General features: G+C 42.5%; 1 protein-coding gene across 6 annotated transcripts in view; it reads left to right on the plus strand.

The window, feature by feature from the left end:
* Positions 1-704: 704 nt before the first annotated feature.
* The window catches only part of cpeb3 (cytoplasmic polyadenylation element binding protein 3), a 42804-nt gene continuing 15845 nt past the window's right edge, over positions 705-27663 (plus strand). Inside the window, exons 1-5 of one of the 6 annotated variants that reach the window (XM_073481317.1) lie at positions 705-773; positions 2492-3447; positions 11195-11348; positions 22003-22059; positions 26046-26069. In XM_073481317.1, the coding sequence (XP_073337418.1) occupies positions 2503-3447; positions 11195-11348; positions 22003-22059; positions 26046-26069 (1180 nt within the window). In that variant the 5' untranslated portion in view covers positions 705-773; positions 2492-2502. Of the gene's footprint in view, positions 774-2073; positions 2209-2309; positions 3448-11194; positions 11349-22002; positions 22060-26045; positions 26070-27663 lie in introns of those variants that run through there. The other 5 variants (XM_073481314.1, XM_073481312.1, XM_073481315.1 and 2 more) reach the window with 5 other exon arrangements.

Raw genomic sequence — 27663 nt, forward strand, 5'->3', positions numbered from 1 at the left:
GTGGCTGCGTCATCAAAACAAGGACGGCGCGCTGAAGAACGCTCTTCCCCTTGTCATGGGAAATGTAGTTCCATAACGCTTCCCACCCTCTTATGGCCAAAAATATCAAATTAATGTCCTGAATCCACTCCCGATAGATGTGCCAAAGAGAGACAACGGCTTCTTGGAGGTACAACCGTCATGAAGATGCACATCTGGCTACAGAACACGTCTAAAAGCGGTAAGACGTTTGGAAATAGGGAGTTATCTTGCTCCTCATCCTCTCTGTCTTCACTAGACTGTGAAAGTTTTATAGTCATATAACCTTAAGATTTTACGCAAAACTGATTAAAGCAATTAAAATAATTGTGATATTAAGTGCTCACTGTATAGCCTGTTAATCATGCGCGTGTGTTTGTGCGTATGGGAGAGAGAGAACTAGAAAGAGAGAGAGAGAGACTACTAGTGCCAGTCATATGCATTTTATTCACTGCTGCTTCAGTTGCTCCATCTTGTAACCTCGCCCATATGTCAGCTTTGAAACTGATACTTTTCATCGCACCAGTCAAGAAGGCATAACACTGGCTACATATTTGTTGACTAGCCACTGCAATCGTGAGAGACTACAACTCCCTGCAGCCTCCTCGGCATCATCCATGCGCCGCAGTCAATCAGCTGTTGAGGCAACTGCTGACTACCTCGGCACAAGGGTAGCTCGTTTGTCATATCTAAACCCAGACGAGGCAAACAGAAATATCTTTATTTACAGAGTCCCCAAAAGGTGAACGATAAAGGTAATTCAGACTCCACGTCAGGCAGAGGGGCGACCACGCTGTGTGTGCATGCTGTTTTGTCGTTTGTGTGGAGGGACACATATGGATTAAAGGGGGATTTCAAGGCAAGACACAGCTTCATGACATGTATCGGGTGCCTCGATCGGCGCGATAAGTGGGCATTTGAATGGTCAGGGGGTTTTGGGCAGTGTGTGTGGTGAAGGGGCCGGTGAGGTGAGCCACTACAGGCTGCTGATTGTGCTGCTTTGATGACCTTGGACGCGCAGCTCTCGGAGGAGAAAACACGGATTAACTGGTGGGGTGTGTGCAATGCAGACTATTGCGATTACCTTGAAAGTCCAACTTGTATCACTGCCATCATGGTGCTGCTGAAATTATCCTGCATGTCATCTGGGAGTGTTGATTACAAAGTCTACAGAGTATTGCATCCATGTTGTCGAGAGGCCTCTCAGTGTGGGCTGTATGTTAGCTCTCCTGCAGTCAAGAGGAGTCTTATCAGTGTTGTCATTTGCTTTAATGTTGTAAAATTTATAACCTTGGGTGATTTGACACTGTGTCACAGCATATGGCTGTGCCTTGCATCTGCTCCAGCTGTCAGAATTGCTCGGTGGAGCCTTGAGGAAATCAAGCAAACTGTGATCTATTTACATTTTAGATTGCCCTGCAACTGTTTTGTTTAATGATATGGAAACTTTATGGCTTTTCTGAATGCAAAAATCGTCATGATAATATTCGAGGGTGAGCTTGGTAACTGGGCTTTTGCAAGGCGTTGGCTCTGACATGCAAAGTATAGAATAATTTTGCATGGAAGCTTCAACATATAGTCTAACTTTCAATAGAGGACAGCGAGTAGGGCTGTCAGTGACATTCCAGCATATATTATTGCCTTAAAAACTGCAAGTTGCATGAGTACATTTTGTATTATGTCAATGCCAACCCGTGGCTGTGTCAATGCGGACCTCGGGCAGAGTCCCTCTATGCGCTATAATAAAATCCCTCACTATAAATCATAATATATCAGTGCGTATTATTTGGCAATTTGGCCAGTCAACTCCATCTTATTTATTAAATGATTTTTGTCTTCACATCGTGGTAGAATAATTGGACTGATGCGTGTTTTATTGTAAGGGAAAGGTTTGGATCTTTGCATAATAAAGTGCTCAGGTGCGTCACTTTCTGCTGCGTAAAAAAGGAAAAAGGGGCGAAGTGTGCCTTTTGTTTTTTTTCCTGTTTTAGTTCAGAGAACCTCCGTGTGTCGAAGTGCCTGGGTCAAGGTAGAGCTGCCTTTTAACCTTGTTGAAGGACAGCTGTATTTACTGACGTATGTAAATGAATATAGGGGAGGTCCTTGGGCAAAAAACACACACTGAATCAGTTTCACATTGCAGCTCCGGAGTTCCTGCGTGGAAGGAAAAACGAGACGTGGCGAAATCTGGTGAATATCTGCAGCCATATGCCCCGTGTGTAATTTGTGGGATTTTCTGAATCATTCTGGTGTAGTCTTGGGAAGTGTGTTTTTTTTTTTCCTCTTCTTCTTTTCGGCTAAATGGGTGATCACGCATTCGCTTTGCAGTTGCCTGGTCCCTCTAACATCATATCCTTGTCGGAGTTGTCCCAGTTCATCAGATACTACAGCAGCCCCGCCAGCCCGGTGCGTGATCTCCTGAATTACAACAATAATAATAATAACTCCTCGTCTCTGTTTCCCCTCCTTGCAGCTCAGCAAACCATGCAGGATGATTTACTGATGGACAAAAACAAAGCCCAGCCTCACCATCAGCAAGATCCGACGCAAGTAGACCCTCCTCCCTCCACCCCGACCCCGTCATCGGAGCCCACTTCTTCTTCATCGGAGTCTGAGAGCCCGTCGACCGGGAGCAACCAAGCGGCTTCAGCGCTGAGCAGCAGCAGCAGCAGCAGCGGCGGCAGCAGCAGCAAGGACAAAGTGCCGATGGAGTCGCCGATCCTGCCCGGGTTGAGCTTCCACCACCAGCCGCAGGAGACCGGCGGCCCCCTTTCCTCCCCTCCCTCCTCGTTTGGGAGCACTTGGTCCACGGGAACCACAAACGCCGTGGACGATAGCTTTTTCCAGGGAATACCCTCGGTGAACGGGACGATGCTTTTCCAGAACTTCCCCCACCACGTCAACCCGGTCTTCGGGGGTAATTTCTCCCATCAGATCGGCCTGGCTCCTCAGTCCCAACAGCATCAACAGCAAGCCCAGCAGCAGCAGCAGCAGCAGCAGCCGCAGCAGCAGCAGCAGCCCCAGCAGAGGAGATCCCCTGTCAGCCCCAGTCAAGGCCCCTTCCCCCAGAGAAACGCTTATCAGACCATCATGAATAACAGCAAGGGGTCCTCGACGTCTTCTTCGGCCCCGTCGTCTGCTTGGAATAATCACCAAAACGCCGCATGGAGCACAGCCTCCAACCCCTGGAGCGGGCTGCAGGCAGGCAGGGACCCGCGCAGAGCGGTCGGCGTCGGGGTAGGGGTCGGGGTCGGAGTCGGCGTCGGTGTGCCGTCACCCCTGAACCCCATCTCCCCTATGAAAAAGCCCTATTCCAGCAATGTTATAGCACCCCCCAAATTCCCGAGACCTGGTCCCCTCACCCCAAAGCCCTGGATGGAGGACAGCGCCTTCAGGACTGACAACAGCAACAACATACTGCCTTTCCAGGTAAATAAGAGCAGGCTCAGGCCTACCTCTGCTGCTTCAGCCTCTGTTTAAAAATGTTGACAGCTTTGACACGTTGTCAGTTTTACCTGATGGTCGACCTCTCAAAAATACAGACCTATAGGCTGATTATTTTTGATGTATTCTCTATAAATATCCACGGGAAACCATCGGTACCTGAGGTAAAAATAGAACAAAGTGGGCTAGGATAAGGTCACCCTGAACTCATCAGTTCAGATTCATAATCGGTCTGTAGCTGCATTATAGTCATTGAGAGGATATTTATTTATTTCACAGTCAATTAGACAAATTTGCAATTAAGTAGGCTATTTAATACCATGACTGACACTATTGTCGATCTTGTTCCACATCATACAATGTCTCTCACATATGATTGGGACGCACCTGCAGATGCGTTAATTTTGATATAATTATGATAATTATTCAGCACGAAAAGACATTTATTTTAAATGAGCGATATCGAAGCTTTGACTTATGTGGCTTATTTGAACTAACGAATGACCCTCGGGTTTTTTTTTTGCCGGTAGTAGTGGTAGTAACATTTTAATATGGCTTATGCTGGCAGATTGTGTTGTGGAGGTCAAATAATTCGAACGAGACAGTGAATTCCTCAAATACTAATAATCGATTGTTGGTATTTTGTTGAAATCAAAGACAAACACCACCGGGTCAGTCCTAGAAATAGTCGCTAGGATCGGTTTATTGCGCTACATGGTTAATTTTCCTCTGCCAGCTCACTCTCCGTGAGGTTTAAAGGACACAAGACGCATTCAGGTGCTCCTCGTAACCTTCGAAATTCAGACTGACAGGAACTTTGTGTGCGCACTCGATCGCTAGATCATCCCGATGATCAGAAAGGATTTCTTGTTTTCACGGATATATTTAAAAAAAATAAAATACCGTATAGCAAGCAGCAGAAATAATATGTATCATTTATATCAAACGAAAGATGTAATGCTCATTATTAAAAAAGTCAAAACACCGACATGTATCATTATTATTTCTTTGTTTTTCCTTTTTCAACACCGTTCAACTTCCCTTCCCTCCTTATCTACGCGAAAAGTCTTCATTTATTTGTCGCTGTTTTCAACATTGTTGGCCTTTCATGTGCGCTAATTATAAGATTTTCGACGGTCCATAAAGGCAGCGGCCGTGCTCTCATTTTATTGGCTTGTGACCGGATAGGGGGCGGGGTTTGAAGCTGAGGCGGAAACGGAGCGCAGGTCAAACTCTGAAGGTAGAGGAAGTTTTATTTTTCCAACAATTTACAGTAAGAAGAAGCCAAAATTGACACCTTCTTGTTGTTTTTCCACATATAATTGTACATAGTGCAATTGCTGACTTTGATGTGTGTTTCTGTTTCTGCTGTGAGAAAGCTGCATGTCCATTTAAGCTAATTTTACTCAGGTTTTACGTAACAAATAAAGTGTTAAGCTAGCAAGCGAAAGTAAAGTTAGCATTAAGGTTAGATAACACATCCAGTTCGAAAATGGGTGACTGTGTCCCTGTCAGCAGTCCAAATTCAACAAAATACCTTTGGCTCGAGGTTCATATAACAACATGCGACCGTCATTTGGTAGTTAGAGTAACATAATAAACGCTGACAGAGGAAAGGGCAAGGATGTCCTGTTTATTCTTTGAATGCAGAATGAGTCATGACAGTTTCAAGAGGACAAAGAAAATGTTTTCATTTCATTTTTTATGTGGTTCAAGACCGTGATCACATGGTATTTAGAGTAAACGGAACACACTGTACTGATGTTAACGGGAAAGCTTTATTGTTGTTTCCTTGTTCAATACAATAGTCCCCTGTTTTTCTGACTTTATCACTTAATGTCCCACACTGACATGTGACAGGCTGACATCCAGTATTGCTGCATGTCTTTTGGTCCATATATGAGCAAACAAGCCATTATTCACCATCATAGTCAACAGCAGGGAGTCAGTTTTGTACTGGTTTAAACTAATTTCAGTCAGGATCCTGCCTTGTCTGATTGCAGAGTAGACAAGCAGTACCAATACAGTATGGCTTTTGCACATCGCTGGTCATGTGTCTCCCTGTGTTTAGTTATGCTGTCTGTCAGACAAGCCAACGTACAAAATAAGCCAGCTTTTCTCCCCACTAAAGTCACAGGCTTTCTTAAAAAGGAGCACTTGTTCACCCGATCAAAGCAGTGACTCGGGAAAATGGAGCACCAGCCAAAATGTTAACTTGTTACTGCAGAGAGGACTGCGTGTGCAGACGAAACACAGCCTGGCACAGGCTGAAATTCCAACCGGCTTGAAACGTATAGCCTTTTGAGGAGATAATGATTGTGTGTGTCAGTCAGGCCTCCCTAGGCAGTTTCCTCTGTTGAGTGCCTCTATCTCTTTTCTCTTGGCTTGGCCGGCTCAGAGCTCCAGTTATCACCAGGAGACAAGGTCAAGGGGCCACGTGTCATGCTGTGTAGAGTGGTCTGTTTACTGAAGGGAAACTAAGGCAAACAGCCGAGAAGAGGAAGAGTCATTTACTCTCGTGTGGTCAAGTGTTGCCAGATGAAACATTAGGGTTAAAGTGACATATCGCAGAAGTTCACTCATGTATATAAATGCCAATTAGAGCTGACAAGAGTCTTGACAGACAATAAATCTGCAATTATTCTGATAATCTATTTGTTTGAGTCAAGCAAACTCTGAGTTTGAACGCTAGGTATTCAGTTCTCTGTTCTCTTTCTCTGTGTAATATGATAATATAACGATACTGTGTATAGTAATAATAACAATGTATTGTAAGTTAGACATCACTGGTTTGGTAGGACAAGACAAGCAATATGAAAACTTGTCAGTGGAAACTTTTTAGAACCTTTTTTTAAAAAAAACAAGAAAACAATGAATCAAAAAAATAAGAAAAGCTCATCTTGTTGGAGCCATAATACTAATATTAAAGGAAAAAAACCCACAATGTAATTAGATGCTTTTGTCGCAAATTAACATAAATCAATGCAAGAACAATACACTTTGAAGTAGAGCTGCAACTGACGATTATTTTAATTATCAATTAATCTGATCATTATTTTCACAATTACTCTGTGAAAAAGTTGTGAAAAATGCTCATTACATATTCCCAGCGCCCACAGTGACATCTTCAAATAGCTTCTTTAGTCTAATTAACAGTTCAAAATCAAAGGCTCTCCATTCACTATCATAGATGACAAAGAAAAGCAAGGAAATCTGTATGTTTAAGAAGCTGGAACCAGCAAATATTTGACATTCTTCTAAAAAAGAATGACTGAAGTGATAAATCGATTATCAAAATAGTTTGTAAATGATTTCTTTGGATTGACCAATCAAATAATCAACAAAGCATTACAGCTCTACTTTGAAGGGCTACTTCAGTTAGTACTGCAATTTTAGTGTCCATAATGTTGGGAGACCGATATAAAAAAAGAATGATCAAAACTGAAGCAGCAGAGGCTGAGACATAGTACGAGTCAAGCTGGATCCTACCTTTCCTATAATTTACTGAATGGGAGCTTTCATTAGGCTGTCCCTGCCTGTCAAATGCCTTTATCTTTCTAACGTCCCCCAGTTTATAATGCAAGACATGGGGGCAACTCTGGGCAAATACTAAATGCTAAAGTCACAAGCTAAACTCAAATAATCCCTGATGATGTCGTCAGTGTTACTTTCTCAGACATTAGAAAGCTTCGCCTACAATCACAGAAGGCATTATTAACTTTTTCACAAGCAGAGAAATAAAAATTTTCCTTTATCCTTTACCAGTATTTGTATTGGTGCTTGGAGTCATTCAGCATATTTGCAAGCATTTTCTGCTCTTTAATAATCAGTCTGACAGGAGAGTATTAATTTAAGGGCTTATGAGTACCCCAGTGATGAAATCCTGGCTGTAGCTCACACGTAGCTGTTTAGCAATTACACCCATAATTGGAGAAGAGTTATCACCGGGCTGTAAGGTCAGGGTGCCACATGTCAACTTTGCTGTTTGCCGAAGTGAAACTCAGGCGAATTCCTGAGCCGAGCAGCAGGCAGGGGTGCACACACCGGACCCATGCTGTCATGTGGGCAGCTGTTGCCAGGTGTACTTGTTGTCACTCTGTAGATCTCCCTCAGTATTCTTCAGGCGCCTCCAGATAAAGCGCAGGGCGAAACATTGAGTCCTGTGTCCTCCGATATGTGCTCTTACTCACCAGCTGCTGGGTGCCGCTTAAAGGCCGAGGAATGTGCAGAATTCAAGTTAACATGTCAGTGTGAGGCTTAAGACGTAATGTCACATGAGCTTCTCAGGAGATGCTCTGATTTGAAATGATGTAAGTGCCTTGTGAGGTGCTCTGTGATCATAATCACATCATATCAGATCAAGAAGTTGGAAGTTGGTTGGCAGACTGACACGTGGAGTCTAACAGTCAAATGCCGTCTGATGGTCATGTGAAGCAGCAGGAGCCTTGACAAGTGTGAGGGTGTACGTTAGTTTGTTTCTTGTGTCATTTTTACTTTACTTGCCACATCAACTCACCTTTCTATTTGCTATTTAACCCTGTATGCATTTAAAGAAAATATATAATATTGTTTAGGATTAAAAGGCACAACCAACTGCTGAAGGTTCCAGGGAACAGAGGGCATGTTGGTTCATAGACCATCTTCACACAGCAGCCAATTTCCTCTGGTATTACGCTCAGGGTTGGAAGCTCAAATGTACTGCTGTGTTCCAGGTCGCAAGTCCTATAAACTTAAGGAATCTGACAAATTTTATAATTTCACCACTTCCTAATTGACTCACAAATGAAAAGATGTTGGATAGTGAAAATCCCAAGGACCATCGGGCCGTATTTTAAGTTAAAACAGCACATTTGATAACCCATTGGTTTCTGCTAGTCAATAGCTAATGTTAAACCTCTTCTTAGCTAACATTACTGAAAATGGCTGCCATGTCAATACGGTCAATGTCCTTTGGTGATGTTCACATTCGTACTGAGGACATGAGTCAATTGATTGCTAAATCTGACTAAAATTGATCGAAACCATCAACAGTTTTAATAGTTGAGATTGTGGCCAGCCCTGTGACTTTTTAGTCATTTATGAAACAAAACGCGGACATTAAGAAAGAGGACATTAAATATTGCAATCTCTACGATTTGCCTTCAAGATTGATTATGATCTAAAATACTTAGGCTGCCCACCACCATTTTCTAGATTAAACTTGCTGTAAGTGATATTTTTTTTTATCAAAATAAATGTTAAATAGCTCTATATTCCAACAGTAATCACTGTAACAGACTGTTTGGTCAGTAGCCTGTGTCTCTCTTCTCCCTGCTCATGCAGTAAAAGAGAAAAGACATTTTCTGGTATCCCTGCCTACTTTATCCAATCAGGACAGAGAACTCCATAAAGAGGCGGTCCTGTCGGCTCGTGAACGTATAAATGGATATACTGTACATCTGTTCATTGTAACTCTGCGTGTCTGTGCCCTTGATTGATTGTGTGGTGGTGAGGCTGCACATTTTAATATTAAACATAAAACGAATCATGGAAAAAAACAATAGATGATAAATTCACCATCTCCTTCTGAATCTGGCCACCCATAACCTTACGGAGCAGCCTTTATTTATTAAAACAGGTATTCACTCGTATCTTAAGTGCCTAGTTTGTTTTTTGATCAACACTCTCTTATATCTTGTTTATGTGTCATGAAGAAAGACGAGCGGCAGTGTAGTCGAGAAAGGTCAACTTGAACCTGCTCTCCACATTCCGGGTTTCTCATGTGATGTGTGAAACAGTAAAGTCTGCTGGGGACTTTTGTATATATGATCTCTTTAGGTCGTCCGACTACGCTGAGCTCTCCGACCTCCGCCCCTCACTGTGTTCATCCACATGTGTCAGAGAGGAGGGGAGGGGGAGAAAACTCAAAGCTCAGCATTTTAAGTGTTTACCGTTTGTACCAAGTGGGCAGATTTTTATCTACGTGGCGCTGTCGGGTCCAGAGTGAAGGGAATAACACTTTTGAATGCTCAGCCGAATGGGCAACAATAGCTGTGGTGTGCAAACAATGTGGCCCCGGCTTGGGCAGCGGACACAGGACACAGCTGCCAAGGCTACAGCCTCCAGCTCCGGTTAGGCACTCTCAGGCTTTACCTTTGGCACACATGTCATTCTCATAATTCACTCACACACAGTGAGCATCTGATTTCATCAGCAGTGAGCGGTAGAATCTTGAGGTGTTTGATGTTGTATGAACTGTCCTGTTGTGGACTCAATTGGACCAATCTAGCTCATTGGATGAGGAAATTAGTTTTCGTAAATAGCCAAAATACATAACAAATGACACACAGTGCTACCTGCTGCAGCACAACATCTTCAAAAACAGCTGAATTCCTGTCTATTGAAAATGAAAAATAGGATTAGATAAGGTGGTCAAGGTGCCTGCATAACATCTTTATGTAACCATTAGTTATTCTTGGATCGGGTATTTCATGGTTTGAATAAAAAGTTATCAGTTTTGAACAAATGTAAGTTCTTGTATGGCTAATTCTAATCAGACGACATTTAACATTTTAAACCTTTGGCTGAAAGGATTGTCTTTATATATTTATTGATATATGTCTTTATCCTATTTGTGTAAACAACAATACCCAGGCCTGTGATCATAACTTGTTAATACACCTGGAATGTGTGGTAGACTCGAAAAGCCGTCAATCTACTGTCAAACTAGAATGGCACTCAGTAGAGCGCATACCAACAGCGTTTCACAAAATGAATGAAACCTTGGACTGAACCATCAGAAGGTCACAAGCAGGGCCCAACCAATATATTGGTCAGCCAATATTACTGGCCGATACTGGCTTATCACAGACACATCGGTATCGCCGTATATGTTGTCTGATATGAGAAGATATGAAAACTTTATTTAGTACTAGGGGTAATGTGTCATTATTACATTTCCAGTGAATTTTATTCTTTCAAGGCACTGATGTCATTTTGGACAATAGAGTTTATTAAATACGTATCTTTGTCAGTGTTTCATAATCACATTTGAGGGATCACTGCAGAAATGTTTATTTCTTTATATATTCTGTGTATAAAAGAATATGGGGTGATACATGAATATCAATATTTTTTTACTCCCTGATATAGGTGTCATAAGCCCCACAAATCCAGTATTAGTCAGGCTTTAGTCACAAGCAGAGAGAGGAGTACTTAATCAATTACAAGCCCTAGGAGTTACTGTTTATATCACATATTAAATTTGCTGGGTTGTTCCAGCTCCATCTACAGACTTAATGTTTAAGAAATTCTGTACTAAATTATCTAAATCCAGACAGAACCTCAGGGCAGAACCGTGTCTCTGCTTTCTCTGCAGCTTTTTGACATGAAAAAGAGCCTCAGACTGAGATTCATATCTCCTTTTCAGTATCAGCTGTATTCACCATCATCCACAGCGCTGACACATGCATACTGTTTTCCCTTCTTCCCCTCTAACATCTAGTCTCAGAACCTCAATTTATATAAGTCTAGGTTCGCTAAGAATGCATCCCAGCCTGCCTTTAACAAAAACGGGAGCTGTTAGTACATGCAAGTTGTTGCCGGTGGTTTGCCCTTGAGCAAAGTAACAAGTAAAGCAACCAACTGCTAGTTCTAACTGTAGCTGCCATAAAATGATAAAACTGTTCATTTTGTTTGTGATCTACGGTGTTCACTTGAGTCCTAACCCTCTTCCTGTTTTGCTGTGTTGCAGGACCGGAATCGGCCCTTTGATGCTTTTAGCTTGCACTCTTTGGAGAATTCCTTAATGGATATGATAAGGACTGACCATGACAAAGGTAAACCACACCCTGCCGGTGGCCCACCAATGACTATCGCTGATATTATATGGAGGAATCATTTTGCAGGTTAGGAATATTCATACGTCCATGCTTACAGTATTTGGGTTGTCTTTTTTTTTTGCTTCATGGGCATTAATCATCTCTGGGTACATTTGTTTTTCTTTTGCTTTGCCAATCTCTTAACCAGTCCACTATGGATCATCATGTACTGTTTGAAATTTAAATGAATAATTAACATTATAAGCCTTACCTGCAAAATCTCACATAATTTCTGTTTGTGTGTGTTGGTGTGTAGTGGACCAGACGTGCAGAAATGTGCACTCAAGTGGTCGTACTTGCAGTTTGCACTTTCCTTCGTCCTTGCTTCGACTTATTACCTGTTGGTTTTCTGCTGATTGGAAAAAATGGATCAAGTGATGGTGTCACATTACTTGTGCTTTTGTTGACTGAATATGTTGTGAGTTTAAAGGAAAAGTTCAACAAAAATGAAAATTCTGTTTTTCTCATTGTCTACTCATCCTCATGCCGATGTAAGATTTCTACGAAACATTTCTGGAGCTACACGACAAAAAAGCATTCTCAGAAACAACTGAAGTAGATTGGGTAGATGAAAACATCCAACTTAAAAAGAAATCTAATCAATTTTAGTTCTTGGGGCTTCTCGAGACTTGGATTATGCCGGATGAGCTGTATGGAACCATTTTATGTGTTTTTATTGATTGTTTTTGTCCCCATCTACAAGTTATTTAGAAGAATGTTGCAATGCTGCTGTGCTGTGAAGCTCCAGAAATGTTTTTGTGGACTACGAGACAGCATGAGGGTGAATTTCATTTTTCGGGTCAACTTTTCCTTTAAATGTTGAGTGATTGAGTGTGTTTGTGGTTTGCATTCCTCCTCAGTGACATGATCACCACAAAGCAGAATTCAGAAATCAGACTCGGATCTTTATTTTGTGTGTGATCATGGGCCTGGACATGCCACGACCGAGTCAGAGCTTGAAGATCAAATCAGTGTTTCTAAGCAACCCCGATACACAGAAGAAGTTATTTCTAAATGATGTGATGCGGATTCACATTAAAATAAATTAACGTTTCATCTCCTAGGAAGTGTAGAGAATTTATTAAATCGTGAAAACAATATTAAGAAATCTCTCCTCACACCCTTGTAAGGCCATCCAATGCATTACGGGCCTTCTAAGCCAATATTTTTGTAGCACAGGTCACGTGTCTATTGTAAAAACTCTGGATCCAGTCTCCCAGATGGGGCCCCGTCAGGTTGGGTGTAGGGTTTTTATGCTGCCCCATCCTCCCACCTTAACAATGGAAAGATTGGTGGGAGGGGTATATAATGAGTAGAGCATGTCGCTTTCTCATGCATGGAATCTGTTTTCCCAATCTTGTGCTGAGAGAGCATTGTTACAGCAAAGTGGTCATCCTGGCGGGGCAAAACTTCACTGGAAAGGTGTCGTAATGTCCTGCTGGGTTTTTCCTCGTGATTGTTTATCAAAGCACAACAGAGACGGAGGAGATACAAGGACAGACAGGGAGGGTGCTACATGGACATGTGTGTGAATTCCTGCATCTCCCTTTGCTTGTTTACCCCTCTTGTCATCATGGAGACAGCATGCGGCTGCAGTAAGCTACCGTGCCAACCAAAGAGCAGCTCCACCCAGCCAGAGTACCTTCTCACTGTCTGAGAAGAGCCTGCACGCTTCGGCCCGGTCTTCTGTGTAAGCTATAAAAACCATAGATACTGGTTCTTTTTCAGCTCAGGAGATCAGAACTTTTTCGCTTCTTTTACAAACAAACAAATTAGGGTGCATTTTGTCCCATGGACCCATATACGGAAATGTCCCCGACAGTATTGATTTAGTATTGAATTGAATAACTAACGCTACCTGCGGGAAGAGTTTTGCTACCTGACCTCAACAGGACTCGGCCAATTCGTTGTGCAAGGGGCCTGCTACAACAGTCCAACAATCGGTCATCGGCCATTGTTGGGGCCGCCCGTGAGCGTCTGTGGCCCTAGTTTCTGTGATGTGTACCACACTGTTGGCACTAGTCAGTCCTTATCGGTGGCTTTTCAGCCAATTGAGCATGTTGAATTGGCAGGAGAGCCCGTTTGTGACAGAACCCCAAACCCCTAACCTCTAACTATTGGCTAAGACACAGGCGACATGAGGCGACACAACAGTCAGCTTTCATCACCACTTGTCCTTTAACATCGGTTTGGTGCTTCTGTGTCAGTCATTTTTTCAGAAATTTCTATTTTTCTCTCTAATTCTGCCAATTGTATGTGTCCATTTGTGTCATTTGTTGCAAGTAGAAATGACTTACAAAACCTAGAAATGCGATACTGTCATCTGCACCATTTTTCTCACCATGTTTCTGGGGCTGTTTTTCTTGACTGAAGAAAAAGTAGTGATTTGGCAGTATAGGAAAATGATGTCCCAATTTTTAAACCCTCCCGCTAAGTTCTGATTGCTCAGTTGTTCAGAGAATTAAGAAGCCGTCAGTCTCCATCATTAAACACACGAGAGATGTGGGTGAAGATTTAGAGGTCTGAAACCAGGCTAGTTTCAGAAGCAGCCTTACAGTGCAGCAATGATAACGGAACATCTAACGCTGCGGTTATGAAGTTTTGTTGTTGTAGCTCTTAGTTTCTGTGCAGTACGCAGTGCAGGTGTCAGACTAACTGGGGCCTTGGTCGCTAAGATGATTTTTTTTTTAGCATTATGAGTCTGTGGGCTAAGATTGTCTAAGGCTAAAGATACACGTGTGAAACGGCAGGTAATTTGAACAAGAACATGTTATTTACAGAAGCATTGAGATTCAGCATGGGCAGATGTGACACTGATCTGACAAGCAAAGTAAGGGTATTCAACCAAAGAAAATGTCCAACAAATAGATAAAATGAAATGGATATTTTAATTTGAAAATATGACTGATTACTTTAAGCTATTCATTTAGTTGTTGGGTGCTACTTAATTCACAAATCTAGGCAGGTAATTCTTAATTAAAACCTACTTAGACAAGACTAGAGGATAACAAAAGAAAAGATATGCTTTTATTCTAAGTTGTTTCCTTATCCAGCTAGTGTCGTAGTAGGTCTGACATGCCACTTTGAGGATATTACCAGCAGCTGAGAACCACCAGTCAAAACTAATTAACCCAGTAGGCCCAGTTTTGCATTCCCAGCTGAATGGCCCTCACCCACATCCATCCCATCACAGACATTTCTCACATACTTCTCATTGTGACTGGAATAGCTGTTTTTTCCTCGAGTGTTTTATGAGTCCCTGTGTATATATATGTGTGTGTGTTTTTAAAGAAGGAGAAGCACTGTGATGCGAATGAGAATTGGTGGGTCTTCTAAAGAGAGTGTGAGGTGGCCCCCACCCACACCCCACCCCCCCCTTCTCTCTGTCAAGACTGGGAGGAGGCGAGGCCATCTCGATTCAACCAGTTTTTTTTTTTTTTTAGCACTTGTTTTGAGAAGAGTCAGCTTCAAAGGGAGTGTGTGTGTGTGTTGTCTGTGAGAGAGACTTTAATGTCTCGATCCTCTCAAACTTTCTAAAAGTTCTTTACTTCTGGGTGAGGGGAACAGGGCCGCAGGGACGTCTGTACAAACACACACACGCACACACACTGGTCTGCATGTAGTTCCTGAACTGGGTCAGCTGAGCTCACGTGTGGAGAGCCAGACACCCCCACACAAAACACACACACACATCAGAGATTCTCCCCTTGGCCTGGAAAAACACCACCAGTTTGACAACAGCCACCACCGCTGCTGCCAGCAACATCATCACACACACACATACATGCAGAATACACACGTCCAAATTGTTTCTGACATGTAAATCAACTGTGACATTCCATGCAAAGCAATCTTGCCTCACACTCTCTCTTGGGCCGTCTTTGACAAAGACGACTCAGCAGACATGACACTGTCTGCCGCATGCAGCCACTCCCCACACACATAACCTCAATGTTAACACCACTTGAGATACTTAAAAGTGTTAATAAGTCCCTTTAAGTCCTAGTGGAAGCTGTGGGTGGATCCCACCCACCCACAACGTCTCTCTCTCTCTGAACACACATACACATTGCCTCAGCTGGTCTGACTCACATGATCTTACTCATGCGTCAGTTGTGATTTGTGTTGTCTCTGTCTGTGTAATTGCAGCATTTACAAGATTGAATTCCATTAACCGTAAAGGTGGAGTAGGTGATTCTAGAGAAAGATAGTTGATGGTTGAGTCTCAGTACCAGGTTGTCAGATACCGACGCAAATACACCAAGCCAAAGCATCTGTGTTTGATGGCCTGGGAACTCAACAATCAACTATCTTTCTCCAGAATTTCCTTCACCTTTAATGCAAAATTGAAGCTCTGAAGTAGAGCTGGCATTTGGGATTAGCCAACAGTACAGGCCCAATCCCAATAAACCCTTTGTCTCACTACTTTGCCCCACCCATCCGTTTTGTGTGCACACGCCTCGGGGTTGGTAGTTAAGGCTCTTGTTGGGAAAGAGGGTGTAGGGCAAGGTGTTAGGGCTACATGGCCCTCCAAAGGTGACCCCTTTTCATCCATATCACTTCAGGTGCTGGTTTGGAGCCAGTGCCTACTTCCAGCAACATTGGGCCGAGTACCAGTCGTGTTTGGATGCCAATGTAGGCATGGCACATAGGCAGAATCACCACTCTGTGGTAATTCTCATGCCTGTGAAAACGCAGGTTGAGCCAACTCCGAACCAGCCCAGAACCAGCACTTAGTTCGCTTTGGTTGGAAAGGGCACACTTCAAACCAATGGTTATGAGAACTCTGAGTCGATTCAATGTATTATGGTCCTTTTTCTTTTTAACAAGCATAAAACAATTGCTGTTAGTGTTCTGATGTCTCGGTAGCTAACAAGCTAGCTAGCTAACGCTACATTGTTGTTGCTGATTTGTGCATGACAGTCCCACGTTTGGAGAGACTTTATTGTTGCATATTGGATCAGTTCACTAAAATTTGGGACCTGGGGACCAACTATTGAAAAAGTAACAGCAACTGGTATTTGTTCTGAAAAATGCTGACTAGTTAAGCTTGACACAAGCAGCTTTCCATTGATTTAAAAGGCTGTGTTGTGTCTGGGTGTCACCCTGGTTAACAGCCTGCAGTGTTGTTGTAACGGATAGAAGAAGGTGTTGGCTATAATTGAGGCCAGTAGTCGAGGGCGAGCAAACACTAGTGCTGTTTGACTTTGTGTGCTTGTTGACAGGAGCATCGGTCAGCGGATAAGAGTCGACTCACAGGGGCTTCTATCAGGAGGAAAACAAGAATTGCAAGGGCAGAACAGGTCGGATGAGAAACAGTGTGATTAAGCAAGGTGACAGTAAGGAGTGGGTCTCTCCATATACAACCACAATTCGTCAAAAGTTGGGACGATGCCTGAAAAGTAAATAAAACAGAAAGCAATCATTTGCAAATTAACTTTGTTGTAGTAATATCTTTTACACAGTCACATGTTTCACAAAGTGGCCTCGCCCCATCCTTGGGAACGACTGAGCCTTTCGAGGATGCCCCTTTCAAACCAATGAACCTGTTCCAAACAAGTGTTGTGCAAAGATGGAGCCCCCACAAAGCACTTTCTCTCACTATATAAGCTAATATTGAGACGTGATGGTCTCCAGTGAGGTTTAAATCAAGAGTCAAGATTTATGAAGTTTTTAGTTAAAGATTCAGCTTTACCAAAAAAGAAAAACTACCTTCCTCACTCTCAGCTAGGTTGTCAACGATCATGTTTGTTTGGAAGAGGAGGTCTTCATGAACTTTTGTTTGTTTTTTTACGTTCAAAGAGAGGTCACCTGAGCTTAACCAGAGGTGAGAGGTCAATGTCTGAAACACTTTGTTGGCCTGACGTTCGGCTGGCAAGCTGCACTTGACCTTTCAACTTTTCAACCTGTTGTAGCGAAAAATACTTGAGATGATCTCCGTGTCAGAGGGATGCCCAGTACTTTAAACAACCTGTAATGACTCTATAGAGATAAGACGATGTGTTTGTTGGCCGTGTTAAAGGTTAAATCGCACCTTGCTTCCAATAAACCACACTGTCAAAGTGCTGTGTTTTGTTATGGTGGAAAATTCATGACTCCTGCGAGCATGACTGAGCTAAACCAGTCCAGGCAACAAAACAAGTCTAGGCTTGTTTTGTCTATTAAATTCATGGTTTGTCCAGATCTCACAAGCCATGAAATACTATTGGAAGCTTTACTATCTGTGCCAAGGTATGCAGCAGGCTTAACTGGATTCTGTAAATCCTATCATTATATGATAGGCATTTAATAGTTTTATGATTATCACTTTTATGAAACATTAAATAACAGTGGGTGGTTGGCATATTTGGGGCCTTACTACTAAAATATGTCATAACCATTTGTGTTTTATTGGCTACATAATTTTATATAGTTTCACGTGTTCATAGCTGAAGGACCTTTGGCCCTGTTTTAATCATCTTGTCAAGGGTGGTTGGGTTCAGCTCGAGCTGGAATGAAGGGAAAGAAGTAGGGCATTCTGACAAACAGACACAAAATAACTCACAAGGTTTCTTCCAGAAACATCCATCCCACTCAATCTTTCCAGTCATATGTTGGCTAGTGTGCAAACACATGCCCCTTAGTGGGTATTGTCAACTTTTTTTTTCTTTTTTAACCACGTTTTGGCATTGTAGTGTTCGTAATTGAAGGTTGCTTTGGCACAAGTCAGCAAGAAATGAAGCTTTGGGGCACCCTGCTGCTGAGGTGTTTTTTTTCATCAGCACTAACATTTCCACACCTTGCTGTTGGCACACCCACTCGCCTCTTTTAACTCCTGCTGGAGCTTTCTCCTAGAGGTGTTACTGGGGGCTTAAATATGTGCTATAATGTGGAACAGAGGGAGCAAAACGTGACCAAAGCAGTTGAGAAGAGCTCCAGGTGGGACACAGTCGGTGGTGATCAGCCACATGGAATCTAGTGAAAATTTAACCACTTAGGGACCTGAAGTGTAGTGCTCACGTAGCTCTCGGATAGTCATTCCATGTAGTCCAAGGTTCCCAATGTTATTTTCTTTCCTAGACCTCTGAAAACTTGTGCACCCTACATTCGGGCTGCTAGACTTATTTATATTAACCAGACCCAGTGACATCTTCAGATTGCTTCTTTTGTCCAACCAACAGATCAAAACCCAAACACTCTTCATTTACTATCATAAATGAGAAAGAAAAGCAGCAAATCCTTCCATTTAAAGGTGCAATATTTAAGTATTTTAGTTTAGTAGAAAACATAACAAAAATAACTTAAATTATCAATATAAAGGAAAAACCATTATGACGTCTGTTTATTGTGTCCCAGAGATATCTACTGAAGCTAGCATGCTAACCAGCTAGCCTTGGCCCTTCTTGGTCCAAAGCTCCTTTCCTAGTAATGTAAACACAAACACTTCCCGGGCGCCCAGTCTAGACTGCTCGCCAGCTAACTAGCTAATGGCAGCTAAAGTTAGCAGCAGTTAGTGGTTACTCAAGTGATGTGCTGCCCCTCTTAACAGGTGACCAGTTCTTACATATTGCACCTTGAAGATGCTGGAACCAGTAAATATTTTACATTTTTGCTTAAAATATTTCTTAAAAATAGTTTTTGATGAATCTTAACAACCCTAGACAGGAACACATGTTGTGTAATGTCCAGCTAATCCTTCCATTACTCTTTATCACATTTCTACCACTGTCCACTCTGGACAATCTGGAGATTGTCACGCGATGAAAGGGAGGCACTGTAGGATCCATGCCCTAGGAAGTGGATGGCGTGTCTCCCGAGTGGTCGTGCTGCTGTGCAACCATCATGGAGAGGTTGAGAATAGCTCAGGCTCTCGATGAGGAAGTGTCACCAGAAGAGCAGCAGTGGCCGCGACTCAGGGGCCCCTCAGGCCCTGCCACTCAACTCCTGGGGGAAGCAGATGGCACATGCCCAGGGCTATTTTAAGGCTTCAAGAGGGCAACTGTCCCCTTCCGTCACCCCAGTTGACTAATGTAGACAGAAAAGCAAGCTCTGTGGTGACTTTTCCCCTCCTATCAGCAAAGTCATGGCTTTGATTGTGAGTGTGTTCGACGGAGTGTACTTGTGTCTAGTGTGTAATGTAGAAATTCATCGATCTTCTACATCAGTGGTAATAGGTCAAAGTGCATGCTGTGGAGCTATAAGGGATTCTCTCCCGAGGATACTTCAGCCAGTCAGTCATTTGGCTTCAAACCCTGTAATTTGGTGAAGGACTAAAAAATAGACCACCCACGTGTTTACCAATACACATGATTCCGTGCCGTTGCCCCTTGGGGCTCTCGCACTTGATGAAAGTCTGGCCTGACTATCAGCAGGGAGGCTGGTGAGATAGAGAAAGCAGTATGATTGGAGAGCTTTCAGTGTCAGGACATTGGATTTTGCTTTGTTTGCATCTAGTCTTTGCCAACAAAAATGTCCATTTCCTCCTAAGTTAGAAAGAGCAAAGATAGTGACTAGGACATGTCGCATATCTGCGTGTTCAAACAAACGTGTGTGAATGTATGGGCTAGTCACACTCCATTTGCCCCCGAGCTCTGCTGTTGCCTGGATTCTGACTGGCTGAGAGGAGTGTGGAAATCCACATCTGTGGAGCTGCAGGGTGGCCGCCCCCTTGTCCTCCCCCTACCCTGCTTCTCTGGTTTTCAATCAGGTATAACTGGCAGTTAAAATCTTGTTTGCGAGCTCGGAAGAGGCCCCCTTGCTGTCCACACTAACTGTCTTCTATGGGCAAACTTTTGAAACTTTTGTCTTCTTGTTTGCACCATAGCAGCTTGCAACACACAGCTGCCTGTCAATTAAAGTCCATGTTACATATGGAGAAACGTACACCAGCTCTAAAGCAAGGTATCTGTTGCAGTTGTCCCAGTCAACCTTTACCACCCATCACAGTGTTAAAGGGACAGTTCACCGCAACATCAAAAATACATGTTTTTCCTCTTACCCGTAGTGCTTATCCATGAAGAATTGTTTTGGTGTGAGTTGCCGAATTTTGGCGATGGCTGCCTCCTCTCAAATATAGTGAAATAGAAAAAAAATACATTTGAAAAACCAATTCCAGAAATCATGACCTATTTACTCAAGATAACCCACAGACCTTTTTGTGAGCAGTTTTGTGAAGGAACTACTTTCTTTTGACCAGAGTGCACCTCATCACCACGAAGAAGCAACCACACATCTACTCGTGGACGACAGGCTTATGACGGGATGTAGACATTTATGGTGTCTGGCTGAGCTATCATGCTAGCTAGCTAAGTTAGCTAGACTTTAGACAATAATTATGATATTTAAAAATGAAATACTTTTATTGTGTTAACAATACACATTTGATAATATGTGTGATGTGTGAAATAATACATCGCTTTTTCAATCATTTAGTAGGTGGTGGTAATGCACCTTAACGCTGGTTGCCAGCGGTCATAAAATGGAAAAAGAAGACAACACAGTAACTAGCTAGCTTGCTATACCACAGTGTACTGCTACTACTGCTGCACAAAATGTTGGATGGAGATGATGGACAAGAGCAAGACACTTAAGTGTTGTGGTAAATATCGTGATAATATCGTTGTCGTGAATTCTTTTCTTTATCTTCAGTAACTGCGTCATGATTTGGAAAGAGACATTGCTGTTGAGTTCTTTAAAAGTCCTTTTCGGCGCCTTGGCCTCCACATGTCGATTGACATCTAGTTCAATTATGTTAGAGAGAAGGCAGACATCTCTATGGCCGATATCTCCAGAATTTGTCAACTCACACCAAAACAATCCAGATTGATAAAAAGCACTCCAGGTCAGAGGAAAAATATGTGTTTTTGATTTTCGGGTGAACTGGCCCTTTAACGTTGAAGCAATGCTCTGCACAAGTGCATCCGCGCTGTTTGCAAAGGTTGTGTCTCATTAAATCTAAGGGTATTTGCCTAATACTGCAGTGTATCCCAGTAAAACTGTTGCTTCACCTCCTGTCTTTGTTAAATGACTCTGTCGGCTGCTTGTTAGCTGTGTGTTGAGTAAAGAGCTGGTGTAGGCGGATTTTGACAGAAGGCCCTAATTTGAAGTGGTTAGGGATAAAGGGTGTGCCTCTGCGGCTGCCGCTTCAAATGATGTTGACAGTGAGACGGCGATGTGTTGTCCTAACCAGGTAGGCTATTTCTGCCTCGGCTTAAGTGTATTTCTCTTGTTGTCGCCTGTACAAAAAGGAAGAGAGAGATAACCAGGAAGAGTTCCATTTAGACGTCCCACACCAGCCATCCCTCCAGAAAAGCCCTGACAGATGGGCTCTTGTAGCATGCACGCATTGTCACCATAGCAGAATGCATGCTCTGTTGAATTCCTAGCCTTATAGCTGCCTTTGTTTTTGTGTGTGTGTGTGTGTGTGTGCATGCATATGAGAAATGTGACAACAAAGGAATGTGTGTTTCCAACTCGTTTTTCTCATCTGTTTTCTGTGGCTGTCCTTTCTGCCATTGTATCACGTTGGGTGCATTTGTTGTTAATTCATTTCATGTTGAACATTTCATCATGGCTGGCATTTTCTCATTGCCGACAGTAGAATGGAAGATTAAAAAAAATGTCTATCAACAGGGTGGTTTTTATCAGTGATTTCCATGTTTCCCCTCTTTTGTAAAATCTTTTCTTTTTTCTTCTCCTACAGGACGTATGGGCCTCAACTTTCATCATCCTGGAGCTGACCACATAATGCCATTGAATAGTAAGTCAGTTTTCATTGTCGCATCCATCATCTTCTCCTCCATCTGGAATTAATCAAATTGTTTCAGTGTTCCTGATAAGTGTTGCTGCTGCTTTTTGTCCTCTTTGTTTTTGAAAGAATTAAGAATGGGAAGTATTTTTGAGGCGTGTTCTCATGAAAAACATATGAGCCCTGTGTCAGTATTCACTGGGCACACCTGCCTACCCTTTGCTAAGGTCTCGATTCCCTGACACCACAAACCTAGGACAGACCTCTTAGCACTGGGGGAAGCACAGTTGATCTGTGAATAGCACTTCCAAAAATACCCCGACATGTAAGACTAGATTCCCCCTGGTGTCCCACCAGCCGGCAGATGACCAGCAGTGACAGGAGACGAGCCAGAGAGAGAAATCAGGTCTTTATCCCATATACTGCTGCATGGATGCCGCAGAGTTTTCCAGAGCAGGCCCTGCCCTTGGATCAGGGATGATTTCTGAGAGTCATGTTTCCCATTTTTTGTTGAAATCTTTGCAAAATATGAAGGATGTCTGGACGAAATGGTGATAAAACCAAATCAGTGAAGCCCTAGTTTCCTCTATGTTCAGTTGCCCTACAGGGTATAGGAATCGGTAAAGGCGGAGGATGTCTAACATTAAAAACTTTCTCAGTGAAGCAGTTTCTACCATCCCATCTTGACAACACTGGTGCTCCTGCCTCATTTTGTTTCTTTCATCACTCGTATCCTCGGAGAACGTGTCCCGGATTGATGTTAAACTGTTGTGTCATGGGATTACACTCAGGCAAGCACAGATCTGCCCAGATCTTCCTAGTCTGTCAGAACTGGCTCTCTCCGCCATAGCCTGTGATGTGTGTAGACAGGGAAGCTTTGGTTTCAACTTTAAAGTGTTTTACTCAGTGTTTCTCCTTCATTTCGTCCCATTAGCTTTGAGGCTTCACGCTGTGAGAGCCTGTAAGCGCTCTACTTTCTCCGGATGGTGTTAGCACTTGATGTGAAGAAGAAAGAGTGGAGAGTAGTAAGCGTAGGTCCTCTATCCAGCTATATTGGTGTTGTTCACTTGACAGCTTTAGTGGAAGTGTCTGAGGCTTTGAAGCCGAGCAGAGCAGGAGACATCAAACCCATCATACCCAGAGGAATCACCCAGTTTCCCTTCAAACATTTTCTCTCTTTCTCCCGGACACCACCCGGTTTGAAGTTATTCTAACCCTCACTTTTCCCCTTCCTCTTCTCCCTCACGGGATGTATTCTCCCTCACCAAGGCATCGACAGTTTCCCAGTGCAACGTTTACTTCACTTTGCCCCGGTTGCTAGGTGACTTTGTTTCTGCGAAGGCCAGACGATGAGAGGGCAAAGCTGTAGAGAGCTGCCCAGGTTTTTCTTTTTTGGATTGGAGAGCCAGATCTTTTTAATGAAAACAGAGCAAGGGAGAAGAGGCTCAGAGACAATATATTCCCCGAGAGAAGCCAGAGGGGCAAGTCGCACAATGGGGCTCTCACAATGCAAAGGCCCATATTGGTTTTAGAGGCGATGAGTCTGCTCTGTTACTGATGTGTTTTGGAGGAGCAGGAGGATCAGTTTGGTACTGTATTACCCCTCCTGCTGTTTGTTGGAATTTGCGCCTTCTTCAGCCATAATGTGCCTCCTTGGTGGTTTGCAGATTCAAATCGAGCTTGTTCGTGGGAACATTTCATAGATTAGAATTACGCTCAAACACAACCCCGAAACAAGATGTGGTGTTTAATACACATAAAATTTGAGCTACTTTGAACATAAAAGTTCAACTGTGATCTTGTTAACTGTGGTATGGAAAAAAAACATAACTCTGTTTTGAATCTTTTTCCAGAGCATTTGAATGCATCTCATTGTCTTTCTCAAAGCATGAAATCTGCTTATTTGTCACGGAGATAGTTCAGCTGTCATCACGTCAACTCAAGACCTTTACACACCAACAGCAATGCAAATAAACTGTACGAAATTGGGAATAATTCAGAGCCCATGTGTGACAAGAAAATACTAGTAATCTGCAAATGCATTTGCACACAAAAGGTCTGGTGTGCAAAGGGTCATGGACATTTTGTCTCGCAGTTAATATTGCAAATGGAAAAAGCTACTAAGTGGACCTTGACGAACTGGAAATAATGTAGCCCTTTTAGACAGGAAACAATGTCCATTTACTAGCTTTTTCTTGATATGAGCGTTCAAGTGAATCCCTGGTCTGTCACAGCAGATGGGTTTAGGCATAGTCGTGATGGAGAGCAGCAACCTATGAGGGGAAATTTAGTAATTTGATAACAGGTGGTTGAATAAAATTGGAAGATTGTGAGATGTAGAGAAAGCTGCCAAGTGGACCTTGACTAACTGGAAATAATGCAGCTTCTTTTGACAAAAACAATCAAGGTCAGCTTACTATCTTTTCCTGGAGCTTTCAACTAGGGATAGACAAATTCCAATAAAATAAGACAGACCAACTTCTGATTAAATACATTAATTTAAAAATGCTTTGGATCTGATGCATCATCTTTTATCTGTCAGTACTCACCACTCTGTGGTCTCACTCAATGCCCTGCCCACATCACTACCTGATTGGTTACATGTAAGAAGTAATAGCCTATCAACACTGAATAATCTGAATCTGCAAAGTAACTAGTAACTAAAGTTATCAAATAAATGTAGTGGAGTGGAAGTATAAAGTAGCAGAAATTGGAAATACTACAGTACTTGAGTAAATTGTATTTAGTTACATTCTCTCACTGTTTATTCTAAATTTTGATGCTCAGATTTTAATTTTGACTGCTGATATATATCGGTTCCAAATATTGGTTATTGGTCTCCTTTATTACTAATAATCGGTATCAGACCTGAAAAAACATTTTGGCTGATCCTTACTTTCATTTGCATTTCATGATCTTCCTCAGCAGATCGAAATTGCTCAGTTGTCATGGACCTTAGGTCCTGTGATAACAGCTGATCGTCAGGGGGGAGGAAACCATTGACTGTGATTAAAAGCTCTGGAAAACACTAGTAGACGGATGTGGGAGCAGAACTGGAGTTCAGTTTTTGGGGGGGTTTTTTCCTCCAAACAATACATTGTTTTGAGTTGGTGAACAAGTAAATTTTAGAAACATACTCTGATGACGCCAATAAAGTTCATGACTGTTATCTTTGTTTTTTAGTCATTGTTGTGAAATGAGCTTTTAAAAGCAGAAAAAGATAAGACAGCAATAATACTGAGAGCTGGCACATGTGACCGCTGATTAGATATAAGTGATCACACTGTTGTACCTTTGACTTGCCACAGATTGAGATCAGTACAGCACTGACATCATAGCTTGCTCTCCACTGCCCCCCCTTCCTCTCTGCATGTCATCCTCCCTCCTCAGAGCCCCAAGGCTGCTATCCACCTCCGTACCCTCTCCTTATCCTGTGGGAAGTTTCCACTGGCACCTGGCCTGCGATACTTGACCTGAGAGCAACTTTTAATATTTCACCAAGGCCATGATAATGACTAACCTGCTCTACCTCCAGTCCTGCATGTACTCTGCTTTATGGCCTCATTTGTGAATATTCACAGAAGATTAGCACGAACGCGAGCCATTGCGGGTTCATTAAGCTGAGATTATGATCTCCGGCTATGGAGCGTCGCATTATGCTGCTAAGTATCTTGACCATTTCCGTGACTAAACCTCACCTACCGCCCACCCCCGCACCCCCTGCCCGCGTGCAGCATCTGCATGCGTTTGTTGCCAAGGCAGGTGCAGCAGGTTTACTGTGGGCTGGTGCCAGGCTGTAATAATCACCCTCCTCCCTCCTGTTGCGGAACCTTTAGGTGTGGCCATCTGTGGTTTCACTGTTGCCTTAGAGATGTTCCTGGTTTTGGTTTATTTCCACAAAACCCATGTCTCTGTATCTCTTTCCCTACCTCTGTTCCTGACCCAACCCTCTGTCTCTCCTTGTGTCTCTCTCCTTCCCCCACTGTGCTGACAAGCAGCCCGGAGCTATGGCCGCAGAAGAGGTAACGTGTGGCATTTTCTCTGGGGTTCTGTCTGCCAATGCCGGCCGTGTCTCTCTCCGAGGCTGAGGGGGGTCTTAGTGTGGTGTCACGATCTGCTTTTCATCTGTGCTGTGATTGAATGAAATCATATTAATTTTGACACGCAGTTTTCCATGTTGTGCATTTAATCAACATGGGGCAAGGGTCCACCGAATCTGTCTACATGAATCTTGTTTTGCTTGATGGTGAGAGGAAAAAAATCTGGCTGCCAATTTTCTTTTCTCTCTATTCTGAGTCAGTATTCTACCTGGAATATTTATAATAAAAAATATATTTCAAATTATGTTTTATTGCAGAAGTGTCCCACTTTCAAAGAACAGAGATGAACTCGATTTCTCAAGTTTCTCAACGACAGTGTGATGCTGCCACTAAATCAAACATTAAACCTTTTTTTAAATGATATTACATGGTTGGTATGAGTACTTCCAAAATGAACCTCGATGGAGTATGCTGACTCAGAAGTGATTCATCATCTGAATGGCAAAGATGGGTGCTTCCAACATGGATCATGTCTGATTTGATGTGCTTTTTGACTAATTCTGTCTTTCTTCAGCAAGGAGGAAAGCTGCTGTGTGACATTTTTAAGGTCACTCCAATTGATTGGGCTTATGTTATAGCTGTAGCACGGTAAAGCTGAAAGTGCAGGGCTAATGTTCGAATCAAATTGCTTGGTAACAAAACATTGCGATTGTTATGACAGATATTACAATTGTGATTGTGATTGAAGATTCAAGATTCATTTTTTTCTCCACATTTTTTATTATCAATGAAAAAGAACTATAAAATCATGACGTCCATACCAAACCTTCATGTTTTCTTACATCTAGAGAACAAGATTTGTAGGCCAGAGCATCTCTGCAGCACTACAGAACATTCTGTTTTCTCACACATTTTAACTTTATCCAAAAAAATTGGGATTTTGATAATGTTTTGATTAATTATTCAGCCCTTATTGCTTTTAATAAAATATGCCAGCAAAAACACACTTAGGAGAGACAGGAAGTGCTGAAAAGTGTAATTGCTTTACACATTTAGCAAAAGTCAAATATTAATCCTGCTATAGAAAGACAATTGTGGTACTTCTGCATAGAGCACACAGTACTTATTACATTTAGACAAGCGACACCTCAATCACAAAATTCACTAGAATATTACGAAGACTTTTCTGCACCAGTGGAAACCTCACAGTGGGAAACATGGTGTGTTTATACTTCCAGGAGGAGAGAATACCACAACCAGACTCATCACTGACTGATCAACAGTCCCTCTATTCTCATTATGTGCTGCTTTTCCACTGATATCGTATGATATGAGTCACCAGGAAGTTCCCAAGACGACATTATGATGTCATGATTATAATTTCATATACACTATGGCTAAAAGTATGTGGATACCCATAGCTGACTGTTGAACTTATTCTTTCCACAATACTTTGGAAGCTTGTAGATTCATTGGTGTCCACATACTTTTGGCCATATGGTGTTTTTGTGGGTTCCTTTTCAGATTTTAAAAGAATATCCAAAATGATTTAACCTCAAGGAAAACACAAGACATT

The sequence above is a fragment of the Pagrus major genome, chromosome 15 (genome assembly GCF_040436345.1).
Source record: "Pagrus major chromosome 15, Pma_NU_1.0".
Taxonomy (NCBI): Eukaryota; Metazoa; Chordata; class Actinopteri; order Spariformes; family Sparidae; genus Pagrus; species Pagrus major.